Here is a 25,852-nt window from a genome sequence, read left to right on the forward strand (position 1 = left end):
CATGCAGGACAATGCTCCATCACACGGGTCCAAGTCGCAAAATAACTGCCCATGAACTGAGAAAAGTCAAGCGTGCAGCTGCCAAGATGCCACTTGCCACCAGTTTGGCCATATTTCAGAGCTGCAACATCACTGGAGTGCCCAAAAGCACAAGGTGTGCAATACTCGGAAACATGGCCAAGGTAAGAAAGGCTGAAAGACGACCACCACTGAACAAGACACACAAGCTGAAACGTCAAGACTGGGCCAAGAAATATCTCAAGACTGTTTTTTCTAAGGTTTTATGGACTGATGAAATGAGAGTGAGTCTTGATGGGCCAGATGGATGGGCCCGTGGCTGGATTGGTAAAGGGCAGAGAGCTCCAGTCTGACTCAGACGCCAGCAAGGTGGAGGTGGAGTACTGGTTTGGGCTGGTATCATCAAAGATGAGCTTTTGGGGCCTTTTCGGGTTGAGGATGGAGTCAAGCTCAACTGCCAGTTTCTGAAAGACACCTTATTCAAGCAGTGGTACAGGAAGAAGTCTGCATCCTTCAAGAAAAACATGATTTTCATGCAGGACAATGCTCCATCACACGGGTCCAAGTACTCCACAGCGTGGCTGGCAAGAAAGGGTATAAAAGAAGAAAATCTAATGACATGGCCTCCTTGTTCACCTGATCTGAACCCCATTGAGAACCTGTGGTCCATCATCAAATGTGGATTTACAAGGAGGGAAAACAGTACACCTCTCTGAACAGTGTCTGGGAGGCTGTGGTTGCTGCTGCACGCAATGTTGGTGGTGAACAGATCAAAACACTGACAGAATCCATGGATGGCAGGCTTTTGAGTGTCCTTGCAAAGAAAGGTGGCTATATTGGTCACTGATTTGTTTTTGTTTTGTTTTTGAATGTCAGAAATGTATATTTGTGAATGTTGAGATGTTATATTGGTTTCACTGGTAAAAATAAATAATTGAAATGGGTATATATTTGTTTTTTGTTAAGTTGCCTAATAATTATGCACAGTAATAGGCACCTGCACACACAGATATCCCCCTAAAATAGCTATAACTAAAAACAAACTAAAAACTACTTCCAAAACTATTTAGCTTTGATATTAATGAGTTTTTTGGGTTCATTGAGAACATGGTTGTTGTTCAATAATAAAATTAATCCTCAAAAATACAACTTGCCTAATAATTCTGCACTCCCTGTATCTGAATCACAAAAGAAGAAAAAAATTGGGGTTTCATGTTCCATTAATCAAGCTGATATATTCGAATATGAATAGACGTTCTTATATTTTTTTTTATTTCATTTGTGTCTGTGCACAAAGATTAGATACCAGAATATTATCTCCCCAGATTCTCATCTCTCTACATCATGTGTATCATTTCTGCGACTTTAGTTTTCCCTACTGGCTTCTTTGTAGTTTCAAGTCAGTTTTCTAAGAAACAAAAAAAGAGGCTTTGTAATATTTAATATACTGACGTATTTACAAGCTGGATGATATGATATCCCTCTCCTTGTAATGTCTGTCGGCATCTCCAGCCTGTCTTACTGTACCTGCTGTCATGGTGCAAACATTAAAGAGAGAGAGACAAGCAACACTTTCTAGCCCCCAAGCAAAGACAAAGCAGAAAGCAACCCCTATACGACAAGTTTAAAACACATATGGTCCTCTATTTATCATGGTCTGTCGGACCTGATCCAACAGTGCAGATCAGGTCCGACAGACCTCGCTGAATACCGTGAGCAATACGCTTGCTGTATTCAGCATTTCACCAGCAGCTCACAAGGGCTGCTGGTGTAACGCCGCCCCCTGCAGACTCGCGGCCAATAGGCCGCCAGCAGGGGGGTGTCAATCAACCCGATCGTACTCGATTGGGTTGATTTCCGGCGATGTCTGTCCGCCTGCTCAGAGCAGGCAGACAGGTTATGGAGCAGCGGTCTTTGTGACCGCTGCTTCGTAACTGCTGTTTCTGGCGAGCCTGCAGGCTCGCCAGAAACACGGGGCATCAAGCTCCATTCGGAGCTTGATAAATATGCCCCATGGTATGTATTAGATTCTCTGTGTGAGATGTCGTGTTTTCAAAGATTCTCCAGATAGCAGTGTCTTGTATAGTGTATATAGGGTAATAAAAGCTACACTGCAAAATATCTGCTTACAAAATGATTGTTTTAAAAGGACATTAAAGGGATATGACACATAAACATTTTATTTTGTGATTCAGACAGAACATTCCGTTTTAAAAAAAAGTTTCCAATTTACTTCTATTATCAAATTTATTTCGTTCCCATGATATTCTTTGTTGAAGAGATACCTAGGTAGTCATCTGGAGAACTACATGGCAGGAAATAGTGCTGCCATTTAGTCCTTTTGCTAATTTATAAGATGCTTGAAAAACTGGTGCCATAGTGTTCCAGAAATGGGCAGACTCCTAAACATATATCTCTGTTTTTCAACAAAGAATTCTAAGAGAACTAAGAAAAAATGATAATAAAAGTAAATAAGAACGTTGTTTAAAATCACATGCTCTATCTGAATTATGATAGATACATTTTGGGTTTCATACCCATTTAAACACCTACTACTTTTGCATAAAATGTGTGCTGTCCCATGCTGAGCAGGTAAAAAGCAAATGCTGTAACCCTTTTTTATTATTATTATTAAACGGACATGAAACCCATGTTTTTTCTTTCATGATTTAGAAAGAGCATGTCATTTTAAACAACTTTCTAATTTACTTCTATTATCTAATTTGCTTCATTCTCTTGATATCACTTGCTGAAAAGCATATCTAGATATGCTCAGTAGCTGTTTATTGGTTGCTGCACAAAGAGGCCTTGTGTGACTGGCTCACACATGTGCATTGCTATTTCTTCAACAAAGGATATCTAAAGAATTGAGCAAATTAGATAATAGAATTAAATTGGAAAGTTGTTTAAAATTACATGCCCTATCTGAATCATGAAAGTTTAATTTTGTCTAGACTGTGCCTTTAAGTATTTGTAGAGTAACAACAGGTTCCGCAGCGCTATGAATATGGGTGGTATATCAAAAAAACATGATTACAGGGATCAAATGGGGAGAGAGGGTCCTGCCAAGAGTTGCACTGTTGTAGTCGGTTCTTATGAAGGTGAACTACAAACAGCTGGGCTCATATGCTTACATGCTATGGGGTTTTAGGGGATAGCAGTGGAGATAGGAAGGTTAGTGTAGGTTGTAAGCGTCCCTGAACAGTAGAGTCTTCATGGAGCACTTGAAGGTTTTAAAACTAGGGGAGATTCTTGTGGAGGCAGAGAGTTCCATAGGATGGGAGCCAGTCTTGAGAAATCTTGTAGACGGGAGTGTGAGGAGGTAACAAGAGAGGAGGAGAGTAGAAGATCATGAGATCATTTCTTCAAAATGTTGCAAACTGCTTATACTAGCTAGAACATTGGAATGTTAAGTATGTACAGGCTCTGCTGATTACTGGAGCTGAGAGACGTGGGGAGAGAGTGGATTTATACCAGGGAGCGTTCAGATAGCGGATCACTATCCAGCTGGGAAGCTCAAAATTTAAAGGGACAGTCAAGTCCAAAAAAACTTTCAGGATTTAAATAGGGCATGTAATTTTAAACAACTTCCTAATTTTCTTTTATCACTAATTTTGCTTTGTTCACTTGGTATTCTTAGTTGAAAGCTAAACCTAGGAGGTTTACATAGTACATGCTAGTAATATGCTAATTTCTTAGACATTGAAGACTGCCTCTAATCTGAATGAATTTTGACCACTAGAGGGCATTAGTTCATGTGTTCATATAGATAACATTGAGCTCATGCACGTGAAGTGACCTAGGAGTGAGCACTGATTGGCTAAAATGCAAGTCTGTCAAAAGAACTGAAATAAGGGGGCAGTCAGCCGAAGCTTAGATACAAGGTAATTACAGAGGTAAAACTTGTATTAATATAACTGTGTTGGTTATGCTAAACTAGGGAATGGGTAATAAAGGGATTATCTTTCTTTTTAAACAACAAAAATTCTGGTGTTGACTGTCCCTTTAACTATTCATGCGGCACTTACCTCATTTGATTGAGGTTTATTTTTGTAAGTAGGAATTGTACCTATTATCACTGGTTTTGGGCACTACAACTGGTCTGGATATTGGAACAGAGTTTCTTTCCTTCACCTGGGAACATTGGATTGATTACTTTGTCTCCTATTTAATTATCTGAGGGGAACTTTTTTTACCATCTACATTTATTTCTACTTTGGGAACTATATTTGCACTTGGACTGTTGATGAACTATATCTGTATTAAAGGGGATTATTTTTATTAGAATCCCCTCTTCACTTCACTGTATGTTATTGCATGCTATTTTATTGATTATCTTTTTGACATTCTATAGTTTTTTTTAATATATAGGTGTTTTATTTATTTTCAAAGTGATCATTATTGAACAAAATATAACGTGTTCACAAAAGACTTCACAGACTTGTATTAGTCAGGTAGATTCTTATTTTGGTACATACACATATATTTATACGTATATATTATCCCTCCATTTTTTAATTAGAATGAATCCTGTCCTGTGTCTATTATCTTTATTTGTATATATATATATATATATATATATATATATACACACACTTAGACATGTAAATGTATTTATATATACATTATAGCCTTTTGCAGTCAAACACCTTGTCATATACCTTTTAACCCTTATAACTTTCTTTTATTATTTTTGTGGATATTTTTTTTTATCAGATAGTGTTTGTGAGTGTAACTAATCTTGAATGCATTTTTTTTTAACGCACTACCTTTTACGTGAGTGTTTCATACGCACTAACCCAATGAACATAAACTTTCAACTGGTATTACACGCGCTATTTCCGATATGATGGGAAAAACACGATATCACTTGCGTGCAATGGTTAGCGCGCCATTTCTAATCTAGCCATAAATGTTTAATATCTTTTTAAAGAGTTAAAGTAGATTTTTATCACCTGGGGTTTTGGTATATATGTTTGGAGATTCCTTGTGATGATTATGTGGTGTTGAATTTGCAGGTTTGGAGCAGTATCCGCAGGAACACTTTGTGCGCTAACCACTTTATCGCAGCAGCTGGAAAATGAAAATGCTGTTGATGTTTACCAAGTGGCGAAGATGATAAACCTTATGAGACCGGGTGTATTCACAGATATTGTAAGTTGTCAAGAGACAAATAATTATAAACTGCTGGATAATGATTAGTTAGTTATTACTGTCTACATGCTGTTCCAATAACATATCCTTTTGTACAGGGCAGTTGACACTTGACATTAAAGGGTTAACAAACCACTGAATTGCTTGAAAATATATTAACAATCTATGTGTAAAAGGAAGATATTTTTATTAAACATTTCTTCAGTAGATACATCTAATTTTTTGAGGAATCTTAAGCATCCAATCTCGATGTTAGCCCTGAGGCTAGTATCTGTCATTTGCAGCCTACATTTCCACCAAAGTTCAAAGAATTTTACTCTGAAATCTTGCGAGATTGCAGTGAAATCCCACAAGATTATGCCAATTTTCCAAAAACTCACAGTTAAACAAAGTGTGAACTCAGCACTAATAATGCTGATTGGCTATTTATGGATGTAAAACAGTAGCTGCTGAAAACACAACAATTTCTTTGGTAATCCAGTGTTTTCCGGTGTAATCCGGTGCATCTGTATTCATTGCTGTTCACCCAGATATAATTATTATATGAATATGTTACATAATACAAGGTCTCTTGACCTTGAGGTCAACTTTTTGCACCAATATTTTATCATCTAGTACCACCCCTTCCCCCAAATGTAAACTTAATACATTTTATTTCAAGGGATATAATAATACATTAACTCAGCAGGATATTTTAATACCACACTAAAGCTTGCATGTAACAGTATTTTTAGCCATAGTAAACAGTTAAAAGTTATAGCTAAAATCTGCCCAGGAACTGCAAATGGCTGGTGAGAGTTTCCATACCTGTCCTAGATACTCCGGGATGGATTGAGAAGTCAAAATGCTGTCCCTTCTCTGGGCGAATGCCCCAGTTTCCAGGGACTTCCCCGACTCTGCTCACAACACTGCCAAACTCTGCCCAACCCCAAGCATGAAACACTGCACAGCATCCATGGCACCTTGTGGACCTGCGCCTCTTTTATACATTCACCCACAAAACATCAGTGCTCCACCACCCAAGACTCTGCCTACTTGCTTGTCCCAGAAATGTTTGTAGGTGTGCAATTAGGATCTTCATAAACACCTTTATCACTGGGCATATGCTGGTTACGACCAATTAGACGGCACACCCAGTGCAGTAGGCTAACGGTCTGTTTAACATTGTTATTTAAAACATATACTACCATGACCTAGTATGTCCCTTTAAGTTATATATGGTAATAATTGTGTTTCCTGTTGGGTGTTTAATGCTGTGTTAATTCTCTTTTTTTTTTTTTTTAATGCCGGATAGGAGCAGTACCAGTTTCTTTACAAGGCAATTCTCAGCTTGATCAGCACGAAGGAGATTGGAAACGGATCTTTAGCATTGGACAAAAACGGGGCGATTTTGATCAGCGACGAATCAGACCCTTCACAAAGTTTGGAGTCACTTGTTTAACAGGAACCCGCAAAAGGCACTATATTTGTAAAACTTATGACCTTCTGAAGACCGGGTGGACATTTCTGAGGCCTTTTTTTGCCAGACTATAGGTTATACAATAACCCAATTACTTTTGTACACTGATAAAATTTTTGATATTTATTTTTTGCCATGTTATGTCTTAATGCTATCTTACTGAACATTTGCACCTCTTTCTTTAACAGTGAAACTCGATTTTATGTAGTTTGCACTATCTGATCAGTGTTACTGCCTATAATATTTTGACACACAGTTAAGTCCTAACATGACATTCCGTAAACAGGATCAAATATGTGCTTGTTTTTAGGTTACAAACCATTTTTTTTTTTTTATTGTAACATAGCTTAAATGTTTAAGAAAAACAAAACGGAAAAAAAAAACCTTTTTTTAAACAAATTATTTTAATTCTATGTTGTGTTTGCGCTTTATTTTCTGTTCAATATCACTTTGATAACGGCTATTTAACCCTATGTTTGGGTCAACACAAATATTTTCCATCCACTGTTTTTTATAAAATATTTCAGTCTTTTAAACTACAGCAGACATGTTTTATTTTTTATTTTTCTCTAGATAAAAACAAAGATGTGCATGTAAGACCTTTTCACTGTATCCTTTGTTCCATTTACAATCGATAAAATTCTTATGGCGTAACATATCTTCTCACGATCGCTTGGTGTTGCAAATTGTTTCTTCATATTATTATTTTTTTCATGCACTAATTTTACACTGCCATCTATTCTGTTCTGTCTTAACACACTCTCTGAATATTAATGTTCTCCCAGTGTAATTTTTGTATTTTTTAACCCAAATAAGCAATAGCTTAAATTTCATACTGAAATAATTAAAGCGATACTAAACCCACATTTTTTCTTTCATGATTCAGATAGAGCATGCAATTTTAAGCTACGTTCTAATTTACTCCTATTATCATTTTTTTTTCATTCTCTTGCAATCTTTATTTGAAAAAGAAGGCATCTAAGCTAAGGAGCCAGACCATTTTTGGTTCAGATCTCTGGACAGCACTTGTTTACTGGTGGGTGCATTTAGCCACTAATCAGCAAGCACAACCCAGGTTGTGAACTAAAAATGGGCCAGCTTCTAAACTTAGTCTTGCTTTTTCAAATAAAGATAGCAAGAGAATGAATAACAATTGATAACAGGAGTAAATTAGAAGGTTTGTTTAAAATTGCATGCTCTATCTGAATCACGAAATTTCGGTTCAGTGTTCCTTTAACTGTGTTTCAGTTATAGCCATTAAAAAGTTGCCATTTTTTCATATATTTATTTTTAAACAAAGCAGAAAAATCTTCTGTAGTAAAAACAATTTATAAAGAATGTTAATTCAGAATAATTTTTGAAATTTATGAATTGATTTTACTTTTGATCAAAACTACATTGTGCCAGATTTATAGCGTACATTTGTTTCAGTCAATGAAAGAAGTTTAAATGTATCTTGCATTTGTCAGCCGGGCAAGGAAGCATACACTATATGTTAGAGATACCTGTATATTATGCCCTTATACAGTATACTGTCAACTTTTAGAATTGTGCTACACATGGTTTTATTACCCAGAATCCTTAGCTGCAGTGGAACCATTGCATATATATTATTTCAGTTAGTGGATATACTCACCTATATTTTCATTGTTGATTGAGCCATGGATTAGTTTATCAAATTGACTTTGTTATAACTATTCACTTCTATGTGCACAGAGCAAATGATCAGCATAAGTTCATAAAAACATTTATAATGTAGTATTTACAATCTCTTCTGGAAGAACCTTTTTGCTTTTTGTTATATTTGTAGTATTCCCATATTTGGTGAACCAGGGTATATTTTAGGTAAACTGACCCATGGCACTATGTGTATGTATATATATGTGTGTGTGTATATATATATATATATATATATATATATATATACACACACATATATTTTTTTATTTTGTTGCTACTTTGCTTCCAGGTGTTTATTCCAAAATGAATGAAATGTGGAAATTGTATCCATTACATATTTTGAATTTATTTGATACATTTTGTATATCATTCACTTGGTTACAATCTCTGTGGCTGAGGTGCTAACGGTTTCTAGTATCTGTCATCAAATCACATTATCAGAAAATGATGTAATTGTTCCTGCTTTGATCAGCTCAGGAATTTTGATTAAACATAAGCCCTAAAGATATTATGAATATACTTAATCTGTATTGATAAAGTGAAACATACATGACAATGTTAAACCAGTTACATATAAATTATTTTTTATTAAAACTTGCCTTAATTATTATTGTTTCATTGCAATAGGTTTACAGCTGGGAAAAAATGTGTGTTATACATGTGGGAATCTTGTACCAGATTTAAGCAACTTTTTTAGTTTGCTGAAACCTAGAAAAAAAGGTTACATTGCTTATACTGACAGAAGTTTTTTGGGCAGAAAGTGGTTATGCTTTATTAGTCATATTGGTTTGTTAATTGGATCTTTTAATATTAAAAGAAAAAAAAAGATTGTGTGTTTTTTTTCTTTTTGCACTTGTCTATAACTATACATTTAAAGGCATAGTTTAACATTTTTCTCCTAATTTGTTCCCAATGATCAATTTTGCATGCTGGAGTATATTAAATTATTTACAAGTAGCTCCTTTACCCTTATTTTGGCATTTCAAATAGCTGATTTAGCCTGTGGTATCTCCACTATACTGAAAGTTTCTAGCTATTGACATGCTATGTAAAAACAGCCAGCAGAAGAAATTACACTCCCGGTGGGGTGTAGAAGAGATAATTTATAAAACTATAATTTTCCATTGTTCTCTCTAAGCATTGAACTCTGGTTTACAAACAGATATAAGATAAAGAAGTGTCTGTGTGTACACAAAGTGAGAAGAGAGATGATTTTACCTGCAAGCTCAACCAATTGTAATAGGCTGTGGTTTCAAAGCACAAAACCAGCCATTTCATATACACACATAAACATGAACATGCAATTTCTCACATTTTGTACTCTGCAGCTGGTACAAGTAATTTGAAATACATTAATTTTGCAGTATACTGTCCCGTTAACCTCAGCTGCAATTGAAGCAGAAATGCACTTCATCTCCTTAGCTGAAGCCTGGCCGGTATTAGTAGCTATACACATTTGCTGCTTGTGATTGGCTTAGGAGCCACTATTCAGCTCTCAGTTTAAATATATTGCTGCTCCGGAGCTGATTTTTCCTATGTGTTTAAGCTATTTAAAGTGATTAACAAAAAGTTATAGGCAAGTGCAATAAGAACACTTTAGAGCATTTGCTTAATGTGTCTTTATGTCCCTATCAAATAGCATTTAATTTATCAGGGATACTTCAATCAAAATGTTCCTGTCATATACTGCATATATGGAAGAGCAGCATTTAAAGTGAAGGTCCATTTTGATGAATTAGTGCCCGTTTTTTTAATAAACCTATTAAAAACAAGGGCACTTTAATTCATCAAACTTGACATTTCACTGTTTTCTTCAAAAACTTACCTTTTAATCCTGAATGCCGCTCCAGCGATTCCCCCGGCCGTCGGAAGCCTCTGCAGACATCAGAAATGACAAATCAGGCTTTCCTCCAATCACAGCTTCCCCTAGGGGGAATCTTGGCCTGAAGCAATGCTGTGATTGGAGGAAGACAGATTCGTCATTTTGGACCCGCGAAGACGGCTTGCGATGGGCGGAGGAAGTGCTGGAGCGGCTGCCAGGATTAAATGGTACATTTTTGAAGAAAACAGTGAAATGTCAATTTTGATTAATTAATGTGCCCTTGTTTTTAATAGGATTATTAAAAAACGGCACTAATTCATCAAAATGGACCTTTACTTTAAAGTTGCTAAAAATATGTGTGGTAATCACTGTTTACATTTTAAATTAAATAAATATAACATCTGTGAATTTTCTAATAATTTTGATATAGTTGCCAATATATATTGGACACAGAGGTTCCATCCAACAATTACACTTAGTGTAACAAGCCATATAGAACACTTATTTTCATGAAATTGTACTCTGATGAAATGAAATAATAATGATGAGTGAATTGTCACTTTAAAGGGACAGTGTATTCAAAGATTTTCTCCCCTTTAAGGTGTATCCAATAATCCATTTTACCCACTGGAATGTATTTCATTGTTTTAAAATAACTCAACCTTTATTTTTAAATTTGAAATATCTGATTTTACCTGTTGTATCCTCGCCTTCACTAAAAACGTTTGTACTTAATAAGTGGTTACAAAAAAACTATATAAATATGAAGCTTTAGATTAAGAGGTTAAAACTTTTTTTAGTTTCCATTGCACTAGCCTTTGAATAAACATTGATATTAGATAAAGAAGAATTTGTGTAAAATAAGTAGACGGATAATATAGAAGTCTGTTTTCCCTACAGCCACTGGGTTGTGGTTTCAATTATCGGATACAGCTATTTCATATCCAAAGATAAACCTAAAAACATATGTCCCCATACATTTTAATCTCTGCAGCTGGTACAGCAAGTTATTGAAAACACCTTTAACGGGAACCCAATTTTACAGCACACTGTCCCTTTAATGCCAGAAAAAGTATAAGGTGCAATAAATTTCACTTTCTAAATTGGAGGTGAAAAAATGTGTTCTGAAACTCTGGAGCCTGCAAGAACATGGATTAGCCAGACACATTTTAGGAGTCAAGCAACGATGTCTATAGAGAGAATTTAAAGGGACACTAAATATATTGACAGGCCAGCTCTAGACTGTAGTGAAAGCTAGATTTTAACACGGTGGAAGGCAGAAATAACCTCAATACTATGCTTATTAAATGCTTTTGTTGTTTAATGTCCCTTTAAAAGGACATTGTAGTACAACATTTACATGTGTTAAATGTTAAACACATAATTAAAATACTGCTTTAGAGTCAGGGAGGACAACTAGTCCTTAGAAGATGCAGCAGATGATTGGTAGGTTGGTGCGGCTGCTGATTAACTCACCGGCTATGTCTGCCAGAAACCGGCAGTTCTCTGTGGCCTCCTGACTTGTACTTTAACTATGTATTTAAAATTCACATAGTTGGAGTGACTCTCTAGCTTCCAGAATCTAACACATCACTGGAGGTAGAAAGTTTTACATTTTCTAAAGGTTTTTTTGTTTACATCTATATATCTTTAATGCCAAAGTGACATACCCAAGTGACTATGTAAATATTGCAGACAAACATGGTAGCTGGGGAGGGGGTTAACATAGGTATGTACAAAGTTAAACTCACGAACCATTAACAAGCCAAGATATCAATATATCCATATTTAACATGGCTAAATATAAATTACTCTTAAAGGGACAGTCAAGTTCAAAATAAACTGTCATGATTCAAATAGGGCATGTAATTTTAAACAACTTTCCGCCTCTAAATCTGAATGCATGTTGACAGTTTTTCACCACTAGAGGGCGTTAGTTCACGTGTGTCATATAGATAACATTGTGCTCACGCATGTGGGGTTACTTAGGAGTCAGCACTGATAGGCTACAATGCAAGTCTGTCAAAAGAACTGAAATAAGGGGGCAGTTTGCAGAGGCTTAGATACAAGGTAATTACAGAGGTAAAAAGTGTATTCATATAACAGTTATGCAAAATTGGTGAATGGGTAATAAAGGGATTACCTGTCTTTTTAAACAACAAAAAAATCTGGTGTTGACTGTCCCTTTAACAGTGAAACATTCATTTTCTTCTCTAAATGGTTTGAAAATCAATGAAAAACAGCCTTTTTGTGTCATTCATTTGTGAAACTTTAATTGTCAAGTGAAAAATGCTATCTGCCATTGTATTTTGACCCAAGCATTGTGGGAAGTGGAAGCTAAAATGCAAATGGTATTGATTCAAGCTAATGTATTTTCCTAATCAGCGTGTACACAAGTATATTTATTTACTACAATTACTATAATAAGTCATGATAATGTACTCTAACAATTGGCCACTTTGTCAAGGTGAAATACCAAGGACTTATTTTGCATACTGTATTATTTGAAAATAATTTATGAAATAGCTTCTTTATCTATCTGAAATGTGTTTGATTATTTTTTTGATTATTTTTTTTTTTGATGGTTGAATCCAATTCTTGTTATACATGAATAAATTTGTAGCATATATTTACACAAATTATTGGCCAGTGGTTCTATTGGATAGATTCCAATGCAGGCTTGAAAACATTTTAAGTAATAATTTGTTTTATATTATTTTATCTTAAGGTTTAATCATATCACTTAGATACTACAGGCTATATTACACAGATGGGTAAATGCATGTATCTCTCTGTATTATGTGTGTATATATATATATATATATATATATATTTAAAGTGAGGGATAAAAAGCGGAGATAAGTCAACAACTAGTTAAGGGTTTTTACAAATGTGGAAGAAAAAACTGTGAATGTTGCAAACAAGCTAGCAAAGATAAATTAGAAACAAATGGATTATCAACAATAACACAAAACAATTTTCAATTCAATCTTATATGAATTGCACATCAGAGTTCGTGGTCTATAGTATAGAATGCATGTGCAAAAAAATCTACTTTGGTAGAACCAAGAGAATCCTCAGGACCAGACACCTAGAACATGTAAAAAACATAGAAGGAGAAACATCCGAATATGGTCTAAGTAGACACTTGAGGAATTCCACAAAAAAATCCAAACAAATTTACCATTAAAGCAATTGAACAAATACCTAAGTCTTGGGGTAAATATAGACTTTTACAATTAAAGGGACACTGAACCCAAATTTTTTCTTTCGTGATTCAAATTGAGCATGACATTTTAGGCAACTTTCTAATTTACTCCTATTATCAAATTTTCTTTATTCTCTTGGTATCTTTATTTGAAATGCAAGAATGTAAGTTTAGATGCCGGCCCATTTTTGGTGAACAACCTAGGTTGTCCTTGCTGATTGGTGGATAAATTCATCCACCAATCAAAAAACGGCTGTCCAGAGTCCAGAACTAAGAAAAAAGCTTAGATGCCTTCTTATTCAAATAAAGATAGCAAGAGAACGAAGAAACATTGATAATAGGAGTAAATTAGAAAGTTGCTTAAAATTGCATGCTCTATCTGAATCACAAAAGAAAAAATTTGGGTTCAGTGTCCCTTTAAGGAAAAGGGAAACATACTGTATCCACCTATTAAACACTAGGGAACCATAATAGGGAATAAATAGGGAAATAGATATTTATAAAAAGCTGCTAAATCTAAGTGAACAAAAGCATTTCTATAATGTACATGGTGAGAGAGCATATGTAAGCATGTATATATGTATATTTTTATATAAATTATAAACAGATAATTAGAATTCCTGTGTGTATATATTATCACTATCCCTATTCAAATACAAAACCTACATATACATCTAATAGACTACTAATCATTAACTATTATATGTATGATTTACCAATTATTAATTATTTAATAAATATATATCATTTAAATCTTTTGAATAGGGTGTATATATAAAAGTATACTTCTCTGAATAAACTACTAAATAAACTATGAAATAAAAGTACAGTCTGTTTTTACCCTGCAAAACATTTGCAAAATATTTAAAAGAAAACAGAATCATCAAAAAATGATTTAGTAGAAAATTAAATAAACTTCTAAAAAACAAAGTGGAGGAACTTCCAATCTCTTTAAATAAATACAGACCCAGGATGGAAGTGGATCCATTCTCTGACGAAGTGGGCATAGGACCCACGAAATGCGTAAGATACCGCGAGAAGCAGTGATGTCACTTCAGTTTTTTGCAAACGGATCCACTTCCGGTTTCTTTGAAGCCGCTCACGCCGGCTTCATCTTTGGCTCCTCCACCTATACACCAACGATTGGACTTTTTTACTAAGATAAGTAATACTCGCACCAACTGAACACCAATTGTTTATTATAACGATATAAACATTAATTTTAAGTTATTCCATTTATCGGTTATTTATTTACATCGTTGTGCGCACAATTTTGGGCTCTGAAATACAACACACCAGGGGCCCGATCCGATATGCAGCGTCGCCTGCAAAAGCTGGCGACGCCGAAATTTGCGCTGGTTTGGTATCCTATATACGGCGTAACCTAGAAGTTACACTTGTATATTTCTGCCTTTGCCCGTAGTTTTTTGGGCCATAGGCAGGTATACCAAACCAGCGCAGTTTGGTATCCAATATACAGAGTAAGGACTTACGTGGCGAAAATGGAGAAATCTTACTTCATTTTCACCTCGCCACAAAATGCAGCCGTAGTAAGCCTTACACTGTCTATTGGAGCCCCGTAAATCCCTAAACTACCTGCCAAATAAAACCTAACACCCAACGCATGCGCAATGTCTATCTACCTGTCAACCGCGATCCCCCGCCGCAATCCCTAATAAAGTATTTAACCCCTAAACCGCCGCACACGGACCCCGCCGCCACCTACAATAAAAGTATAACCCCCTAATGTGATCCCCCTACACCGTCGCCATCTACCTTACCTACCCCCTAAAGTGAGCCCCTACCCCGCCGCCATCTACCTTACCTACCCCCTAAAGTGAGCCCCTACCCCACCGCCATCTACCTTACCTACCCCCTAAAGTGAGCCCCTACCCCGCCGCCATCTACCTTACCTACCCCCTAAAGTGAGCCCCTACCCTGCTGCCATCTACCTTACCTACCCCCTAAAGTGAGCCCCTACCCCGCCGCCATCTACCTTACCTACCCCCTAAAGTGAGCCCCTACCCCGCCGCCATCTACCTTACCTACCCCCTAAAGTGAGCCCCTTACACTGCCGCCATCTATTTTAAAAATATTAACCCCTAATTTAATCCCCCTACACCGCCGCCAGCTATATTAACTATATTAACCCTAATTATATTAGGGTTAATATAGTTATTATAATATATATATTAACTATATTAACCCTAATTATATTAGGGTTAATATAGTTAATATTTTTAATATATTATATATATATTAAGTATAATAACCCCATCTAACTCTAACATCCCTAACTAAATTCTTATTAAAATAGATCTAATTAATATTAATATTATTAATTAAAATATTCCTATTTAAATCTAAATACTTACCTATAAAATAAACCCTAAGATAGCTACAATGTAATTAATAATTACATTGTAGCTATTTTAGGGTTTATATTTATTTTACAGGTAACTTGGTATTTATTTTAACTAGGTACAATAGCTATTAAATAGTTAATAACTATTTAATAGCTACCTAGTTAAAATAATTACCAATTTACCTGTAAAATAAATCCTAACCTAAGTTACAAATACACCTACACTATCAATAAATTAAATAAACTACAAATATCTAAACTAAAATTCAATAAAATAAACTAAACTAAATTACAAAAAATAAAAAAAAAATTACAAGATTTTTAAGCTAATTACACCTATTCTATGCCCCCTAATAAAATAATAAAGCCCCCCAAAATAAAAAAATTTACCTACCCTATAAAAAGTTCACAGTTCTTTTACCTTACCAGCCCTTAAAAGGGCCTTTTGCGGGGCATGCCCCAAAGAAAACAGCTCTTTTGCCTGTAAAAAAAAACACAATACCACTCCCCAACATTACAACCCACCACCCACATACCCCTATTCTAAACCCCCCTTAAAAAACCTAACACTAACCCCCAGAAGATCTTCCTAACTTGTCTTCACCCAGCTGGGCAGAACTCTTCATCCGATCTGGGCAATGTTCAATCAAGCGGCAGTGAAGTCTTCTTCCATCCGGCGATGTCTTCAATCAAGCGGCAGTGAAGTCTTCTTCCATCCGGCGATGTCTTCAATCAAGCGGCAGTGAAGTATTCTTCCATCCGGGCGATGTCTTCAATCAAGCGGCAGTGAAGTCTTCTTCCACCCGGTGATGTCTTCAAGCAAAGCGGCATCTTCAATCTTCTTTCTTCGCTCCTCCGCCGCGGAGCATCCATCCTGCACGAAGACTGAACTAGGAATTGATTCAGCCAATCAGATTGAACTTGAATCTGATTGGCTGATTCAATCAGCCAATCAGATTTTTCTACCTTAATTCCGATTGGCTGATAGAATCCTATCAGCCAATCGGAATTCGATGGACGCCATCTTGGATGACATCATTTAAAGGTACCTCATTCCTAGCAGTCTTCGTGCAGGATGGATGCTCCGCGGCGGAGGAGCGAAGATAGAAGATTGAAGATGCCGCTTTTCTTGAAGACATCGCCGGGTGGAAGAAGACTTCACTGCTGCTTGATTGAAGACATCGCCGGATGGAAGAAGACTTCACTGCCGCTTGATTGAAGACATTGCACGGATGGAAGAAGACTTCACTGCCGCTTGATTGGACATCGCCCAGATCGGATGAAGAGTTCTGCCCGGCTGGGTGAAGACAAGGTAGGGAGATCTTCTGGGGGTTAGTGTTAGGTTTTTTTAAGGGGGGTTTAGAATAGGGGTATGTGGGTGGTGGGTTGTAATGTTGGGGGGTGGTATTGTGTTTTTTTTTTACAGGCAAAAGAGCTGTTTTCTTTGGGGCATGCCCCGCAAAAGGCCCTTTTAAGAACTGTGAACTTTTTTAATTTAGAATAGGGTAGGGAAATTTTTATTATTTTGGGGGGCTTTATTATTTTATTAGGGGGCTTAGAATAGGTGTAATTAGCTTAAAAATCTTGTAATTTTTTTTTATTTTTTGTAATTTAGTTTATTTTATTGAATTTTAGTTTAGATATTTGTAGTTTATTTAATTTATTGATAGTGTAGGTGTATTTGTAACTTAGGTTAGGATTTATTTTACAGGTAAATTGGTAATTATTTTAACTAGGTAGCTATTAAATAGTTATTAACTATTTAATAGCTATTGTACCTAGTTAAAATAAATGCCAAGTTACCTGTAAAATAAATATAAACCCTATAATAGCTACAATGTAATTATTAATTACATTGTAGCTATCTTAGGGTTTATTTTATAGGTAAGTATTTAGATTTAAATAGGAATATTTTAATTAATAATATTAATATTAATTAGATCTATATTAATAAGAATTTAGTTAGGGATGTTAGAGTTAGATAGCGTTATTATACTTAATATATATATAATATAATAACGATATTAACTATATTAACCCTAATATAATTAGGAGTTAATATATATAATATAATAACTATATTAACTATATTAACCCTAATATAATTAGGGTTAATATAGCTGGCGGCGGTGTAGTGGGATTAAATTAGGGGTTAATATTTTTAAAATAGATGGCGGCGGTGTAAGGGGCTCACTTTAGGGGGTAGGTAAGGTAGATGGCGGCGGGGTAGGGGCTCACTTTAGGGGGTAGGTAAGATAGATGGCGGCGGGGTAGGGGCTAACTTTAGGGGGTAGGTAAGGTAGATGGCGGTGGGGTAGGGGCTCACATTAGGGGGTTATAGATTTAATATAGCTGGCGGCGGTTTAGGGGTTAATACATTTTTTATTGTTAGGATAGTGAGGGGGGATAGCGGATAGAGGGTTAGATGTGTCAGGCTATGTTTAGGAGGCGTGTTAGACAGTATGGGTGATTTTATAACTTTAGTCAGGTTTTGTAGGCGCCGGCAGTTTCTAAAGTGCCGTAAGTCACTGGCGGCTCCAGAAATTTGTACTTACGCAGATTTCTGGACATCGCTGGTTTGTGAGACTTACGGCACTTTAGCCTCTGACGGCGCCGTATATAGGCTAGCTCGAGTTGCGAGCTGAAACTGCGGGTGGCGGGGTTTCCCTCGATTGCGCCGCAAACTACGATCTATATCGGATCGCGCCCTGTATTTCTACCAGTCATTTAATACCCATTATCAATTTTTTATGTATTATCAAATTTTAGTTATGTATTAATATCATTACAATTCTTTTAGATCCATTTTTTATATCCATATTTAAATTTTTCAAAATGAAACACCATTTTTTCTGGATATCCACACGATCTGGCATCTGACTGATACATACTGTCTACAAGTTAGTTCCAGCCAGTAGCCCAGACCCAGAATAAATCAGCTTTGGTTTTAGTATATTGTATAAATCCCCTTTTTTCCCCTTTTTTTGTCTTTTGTCTCATGCTTTTAAACATACAAATAAACTTTGATTTTTAAGCATTAGGATTCATAACATCAGTGCTGCTTTCAAAAATAAGTGATTGCAGCCAGTGGTAACTGTGTCCAACACTGCTAAATTGAATAAGATTAAAAATCCTCAAACAGGATATCTTTTTGTTTGTTAAGTAAAATCAATTTTTAAATAAACAGTGATCTATCCTTTTTGGGACCTTCAGTGCTTGTTCTATTCCTATATATATATATATATATATATATATATATATATATATATATGTATGTATGTATATATATGTATGTATGTATATATATGTATGTATGTATATATATGTATGTATGTATATATATGTATATATATATATATATATGTATATATATATATATATATATATATATATAAAAATAAAATCATATTTATATATATATATATATATATATATATATATATATATATATATATATATATATAAAGGCGTCAAGTCAATCAGGAACGCATGGAAATGGAGTTCCTGCATTATTTTTGCAGGAGGAACTATGTTCCCTCTGTACAGAGAACTAAAACACTTCAGTAAACAAATGGGTAAGACTCTGTGACAGAGGATGCTTCTCATTCCCAAAGGAAACCATTGAACCCTTCATTGGATTTAATTTGCTTTCATTAACCAAAGTGTATAGATTATATACATATAAATACAGTGTGTGTGTTTTGTTTTGTGTATACAGTATGTAGGTACGTGTATATATATATATATATATTTTATTATTATTATTATCGTTTATTTGTAGAGTGCCAACAGATTCTGCAGCGCTATTAACAAAAGCGGAGTACAAAAAAATAGTTATATGGATCAAATGGGTAGAGGGCCCTGCCAAGAGTTGCACTGTTGTAGTCAGCTCTTGAGAAGGTGATCAACAAACAGCTGGACTCTTAAAGGGACACTGTACCCAAAAATTTTCTTTCATGATTCAGACTGAGCATGAAATTTTAAGCAACTTTCTAATTTACTCCTATTATCAAATTTTCTTCATTCTCTTGGTATGTTTATTTGAAATGCAAGAATGTAAGTTTAGATGCCGGCCCATTTTTGGTGAACAACCTGGGTTGTCCTTGATGATTGGTGGATAAATTCATCCACCAATAAAAAACTGCTGTCCAGAGTACTGAAACAAAAAAAAACTTAGATGCCTTCTTTTTCAAATAATGATAGCAAGAGAACGAAGAAAAATTGATAATAGGGGTAAATTAGAAAGTTGCTTAAAATTGCATGCTCTTTCTGAATTACAAAAGAAAAAATTTGGGTTCAGTGTCCCTTTAAGCTTACATGCTAAGGGGGTTCAGGGGATAGCAAATGGAGGAGAGGAACTGGTATAAAGAAAGGTTAGCGTAGGTTGTATGCATCCCTGAACAGTAGAGTCTTTAGGGAGCACTTGAAGCTTTTAAAACTAGAAGAGAGTCTTGTGGAGCGAGGCAGAGAGTTCCACAAGATGGGAGCCAGTCTGGAGAAGTCCTGTAAATGGGAGTGTGATGATGTGACAAGAGAGGAGGAGAGTAGGAGGTTGTGAGCAGAGTGAAGGGGATAGGAGGGAGAGTATCTGGAGACAAGGTCTGAGATATAAGGGGGAGCTGTGCAGTTGAGGGCTTTGTATGTCAGAGTGAGAATTTTGTGTTTGATCCTAGAGGCAAGAGGAAGCCAGTGAAGAGATTGGCAAAGAGGTGCAGCAGATGAAGAGCGACTTGTAAGGAAGATGAGTCTGGCAGAGGCATTCATTAAGGATTGTAAAGGAGCTAGGCGGTAGGTGGGGAGACCAGAGAGGACAGAGTTGCAGTAATCGAGGCGGGAGAGGATGAGAGAGTGGATTAAAATCTTAGTTGTGTCTTGTGTAAGGAAGTGTCTAATTTTAGAGATGTTTTTAAGGTGGAAGCGGTAGGCTTTGGCCAAAGACTGAATGTGAGAAGTGAAAGAAAGATCGGAGTCAAATGTGACCCAGAGACATCGGGCATGCGGGGTAGGGGTAATGATGGAGTTGTCGACAGTTATAGAGAGATTGGGGGTGGAGAGTTTTGAAGAAGGGGGGAAAATAAGGAGCTCAGTTTTGGAGAGATTTAGCTTGAGGTAGTGAAAGGATCAGAAACAGACAGGTAATCAGCGCTGGAAGTGTATGAGTATTCTGTTGGTCTTATATATTCCCATCCACTACCCAGAATATATATATACACAAGACAATTGCAAATTATTAACAAACAGTCTCATTAATTTGAAAGTGGTCAGTCTATGGATATATAATGTTCCTTATAGTCCACAATGCTAGTTCCCATGTGCTGTAGGTGTTTGGCAGCCCGTCTGTAAAAAAGGGTGATCCCCCGCTGGGCGAGGTTCCTCTTATCTGAAAGGTATGGAACAAGACAGGGGCACACTTTGTGTAATACGTTCAAACTTTGTATATATAAATAACAGTGGGGAAAACCCAGGCTCACCTGGTATACCCTCAAGGTATGAGGTATTTAAAAGGCAATTAGAAAACTGATCCCTCTCACACAGCTCTGAGAGGGATCAGTTTTCTAATTGGATGTTCACATATCAGGCTTCACATACCTAATTCTGCTACGTCTTGTCCCCACTTAACTTCACCTGAGATGAGAAGATAAGAAACAACAAAACAACAGAGAACTTGCTAACATAAGCTGTGTCAAGCAACAAGTGAGGATAGGTTCCTCCAGATAAGATACCCATGGACTACTGAGGAACCATGGACAAACAAGAGGATTGCAAGGAGTGAGATTACACTAACACAAGTGCCTTATAAATACCTCATACCTTGAGGGTATACCAGGCGAGCGTGGCTTTTCCCCACTGTTATTTATATATACGAAGTTTGAACGTATTACACGAAGTGTGCCCCTGTGCGCCTGTCTTGTTCCATACCTTTCATATATATAGAAATAACACAATACATAGAAAGTCTGGCATTCTCTTGCAAACCCCAGACAAGGGTTCAAAGCCCTAGGGAAAATTAGAAAACAAATTAATCAACGTAACACATGGATAGTCTGGCACTCTCTTGCAAGCACACAGCTAGATTAAAAGTAAAAGGGAAGAGTTAATTACAACATTTGGCCAAATGGTGATAGGACCAGGATCACATCAAGTTTTATTCCTCCCTTAGTCCCTAACCTATAGTCATACAATGCATGCCTTCAACAAAACACACTGAGATACAAACAATGGTGACACAGGCCCATTGTAATTTCCATAGACACATAAAAAACACTGAAATGGTCTGCACTCTCAACCCAGACTGGATACACATCCTATGACCCTGCAAAACGCACAACCCTGGGTGCTCACCAGCACTCACAGACAGCTCCACAGCTTTCATGGACTCAGGCAGTTAACCCCAGACAATCCTGGGTGCAAAAATCATAGGGAAAATTACAAAATAAATTAATCAACTAAACACATAGAAAATCTGGCATTCTCTTGCAAGCACACCACTACATTAAAAGCAAAATGAAAGAGTTAATTACAGCATTTGGCCAAATGGTGATAGGCACTGGACCATGTCTTAGTCTCTTCCTCTCTGGCTCTCAAACCAGACTACGTACACATCCTATGACCCTGCAAATCTTACAACACTGAGTGCTCACCAGCACTTTGAACATGGCATGGTTGTTGGTGTCAGACGGGTTGGCCTGAGTATTTCAAAAACTGCTGATCTAATGGGAATATCATGCACAACCATCTCTAGAGTTTACAGAGAATGGTTTGAAAGAAAGAGAAAATATCCAGTGAGCGGCAGTTGACAAAAATGGCTTGTTGATGTCAGTGGTTGGGCAGACTGGTTTGAGATGATACAAAGGCAACAGTAACTCAAATAACCACTTGTTACAACCAAGGTATGCAGAATTCCCTCTCTGAATGCACAACACATAAAACTTGATGCAGATGGCTACTGCAGCAGAAGACCACACCGGGTGCCAGTCCTGTCAGCTAAAAACAGGTAATAGAGGCTACAATTCGCACAGGCTCTCCAAAATTGGACAATCGAAGGTCTGATGAATCTTTATTTCAGCTGCGACATTCAGGTAGTAGGGTCAGAATTTGGTGTAAACAAAATGAAAGCATGGATCCATCCTGCTTTATATCAACAGTTCAGGCTGGTGGTGTAATGGTGTGGGGAATATTTTCTTGGCTCACTTTGGGCCCCTTAGTACCAATTGAGCATTATTTAAATGCTATGGCCTACCTGAGTATTGTTGCTGACCATGTCCATCCCTTTTTGACTACAGTGTACCCATCTTCTGATGGCTACCTCCAGCAGATTAATGCACCATGTCACAAAGCTCATATCATCTCAAACTGGTTTCTTGAACATGACAATGAATTAACTGTACTCCTATATCCTCCACAGTCACCAGATTTTAATCCATTAGAGCACCTTTGGGATGTGGTGGATTGGGAAATTCGCATCATAGATGTGCAGCCGACAAATCTGCAGCAACTGCGTGATGCTGCTATGTCAATATGGAGCAAAATCTCTGGGGAATGTTTCCAACACATTGTTGAATCTATGCCACAAAGAATTAAGGTAGTTTTGAAGGCAAAATGGGGTCCAATCCCGTACAAGCAAGGTGTACCTAATAAAGTGGCTGGTGAGTGTATATATAGATAGATGTAGTGTAAAAAACAATCACCTAGATTACGAGTTTTGCGTTAGAGGCTGTGCGGTGCTAATGAGCAGTTTATGCTCACCACTCACTTACAGACAGCGCTGGTATTACGGGTTTTTACAAACCCGGCGGTAGCCGCAAAAAAAGTGAGTGTAGAGCAACATTTTGCTCCACATCTCACCTCAATACATGCTCGTGCACGATTTCCCCATAGGAATCAATGGAGGAGAGCCGTCTGAAAAAAACCTAACACCTGCAAAAAAGAAGCGTAAAGCTCCTAACGCAGCCCCATTGATTCCTATGGGGAAAATACATTTATGTCTACACCTAACACCCTAACATGAACCCCGAGTCTAAACACCTGTAATCTTATACTTATCAACCCCTAATCTGCCGCCCCCGACATTGCCAACACCTGCATTATATTATTAACCCCTAATCTGCCGCTCCGGACACCGCCGACACCTACATTATACTTATGAACCTCTAATCTGCCTCCCCCAACATTGCCGACACCTACATTTTATTTATTAACCCCTACTCTGCTGCCCCTAATGTCTCCGCAACCTACCTACATTTATTAACCCTTAATCTGCCACCCCCAATGTCTTTGCCACTATAATAAAGTTATTAACCCCTAAACCTAAGTCTAACCCTAACCCTAACACCCCCTAACTTAAATATAATTAAAATAAATCTAAATAAAATTACTACAATTAACTAAGTAATTCCTGTTTAAAACTAAATACTTACCTATAAAATAAACCATAAGATAGCTACAATATAACTAATAGTTACATTGCAGCTAGCTTAGGGTTTATTTTTATTTTACAGGCAACTTTGTCTTTATTTAAACTAGGTAGAATAGTTATTAAATAGTTATTCTACCTAGTTAAAATAAAGACAAATTTTCCTGTAAAATAGAACCTAACCTAAGTTACAATTACACCTAACACTACACTACAATTAAATTAATTCCCTAAATTAAATACAATTAATTAAAATTAAATAAAATTCTCTAAAGTACAAAAAACAAACAAACACTAAATTACAGAAAATAATAAAGAAATTACAATATTTTTAAACTAATTACACCTAATCTAATCCCCCTAACAAAATAAAAAAGCACCCCAAAATAAAAAAAGCCCTACCCTACACTAAATTACAAATAGCCCTTAAAAGGGCCTTTTATGCGGCATTGCCCCAAAGTAATCAGCTTTTACCTGAAAAAAAAATTACAATTCCCCCCCAACATTAAAACCCACCACCCACACAACCAACCCTACTCTAAAACCCACCCAAACCCCCCTTAAAAAAACTAACACTAACCCCTTGAAGATCACCTTACCGGGAGACGTCTTCACCCAACCGGGCAGAATTGGTCCTCCAGATGGGCAGAAGTCTTCATTCAACCTGGCAGTAGTGGTACTCCAGACGGGCAGAAGTCTTCATTCAACCTGGCAGTAGTGGTACTCCAGACGGGCAGATGTCTTCATCCAGATAGCATCTTCTATCTTCATCCATCCGGCGCGGAGCGGGTCCATCTTCAAGACATCTGACACGGAGCATCCTCTTCTTTCCACGGCCGACGACTGAATGAAGGTTACTTTAAATGACGTCATTCAAGATGGTGTCCCTTCAATTCCAATTGGCTGATAGAATTCTATCAGCCAATCAGAATTAAGGTAGAAAAAATCCTATTGGCTGATGCAATCAGCCAATAGCATTGGACTGGCATTTTATTGGCTGATTGGAACAGCCAATAGAATGCCAGCTCAATCCTATTGGCTGATTGGATCAGCCAATAGGATTGAAGTTCAATCCTATTGGCTGATTGCATCAGCCAATAGGATTTTTTCTACCTTAATTCCGATTGGCTGATAGAATTCTATCAGCCAATCGGAATTGAAGGGAAGCCATCTTGGATGACGTCATTTAAAGGAACCTTCATTCAGTCGTCGGCCGTGGAAAGAAGAGGATGCTCCGCGTCGGATGTCTTGAAGGTGGACTCGCTCCGCGCCGGATGGATGAAGATAGAAGATGCCATCTGGATGAAGACTTCTACCCGTCTGGAGGACCACTTCTGCCTGGTTGGATGAAGACTTCTGGCCATCTGAAGGCCGGCAGATTAATGGTTAATAATATTTAAATAGTGTTTGCGATGCGGGAGTGCGGCGGTTTAGGGGTTAATATATTTATTATAGTGGCGGCAATGTCCGGTTCGGCAGATTAGGGGTTAACATTTTTATTTTAGTGTTTGCGATGTGGGGGGGGCTTGGTTTAGGGGTTAATAGGTAGTTTATGGGTGTTAGTGTACTTTTTAGCACTTTAGTTAAGAGTTTTATGCTACGGCGTTGTAGTGTAAAACTCTTAACTACTGACTTTTAAATGCAGTGCCAGTCTTGCCAGGAGATTGTTTACCGCTCACTTTTGGTCAGACTCATAATACCGGCGCTATGCAAATCCCATTGAAAATATAGAA

General features: G+C 36.8%; 1 protein-coding gene across 1 annotated transcript in view; it reads left to right on the forward strand.

The window, feature by feature from the left end:
- The window catches only part of PTPRG (protein tyrosine phosphatase receptor type G), a 979,702-nt gene extending 970,563 nt beyond the window's left edge, over positions 1-9,139 (forward strand). Inside the window, 2 exon segments of the mRNA XM_053720987.1 lie at positions 5,037-5,172; positions 6,467-9,139. Coding sequence (XP_053576962.1) covers positions 5,037-5,172; positions 6,467-6,613 — 283 coding nt within the window. The 3' untranslated portion in view covers positions 6,614-9,139.
- Positions 9,140-25,852: the final 16,713 nt, after the last annotated feature.

Source organism: Bombina bombina, chromosome 7 (assembly GCF_027579735.1).
Source record: "Bombina bombina isolate aBomBom1 chromosome 7, aBomBom1.pri, whole genome shotgun sequence".
Classification (NCBI taxonomy): Eukaryota; Metazoa; Chordata; class Amphibia; order Anura; family Bombinatoridae; genus Bombina; species Bombina bombina.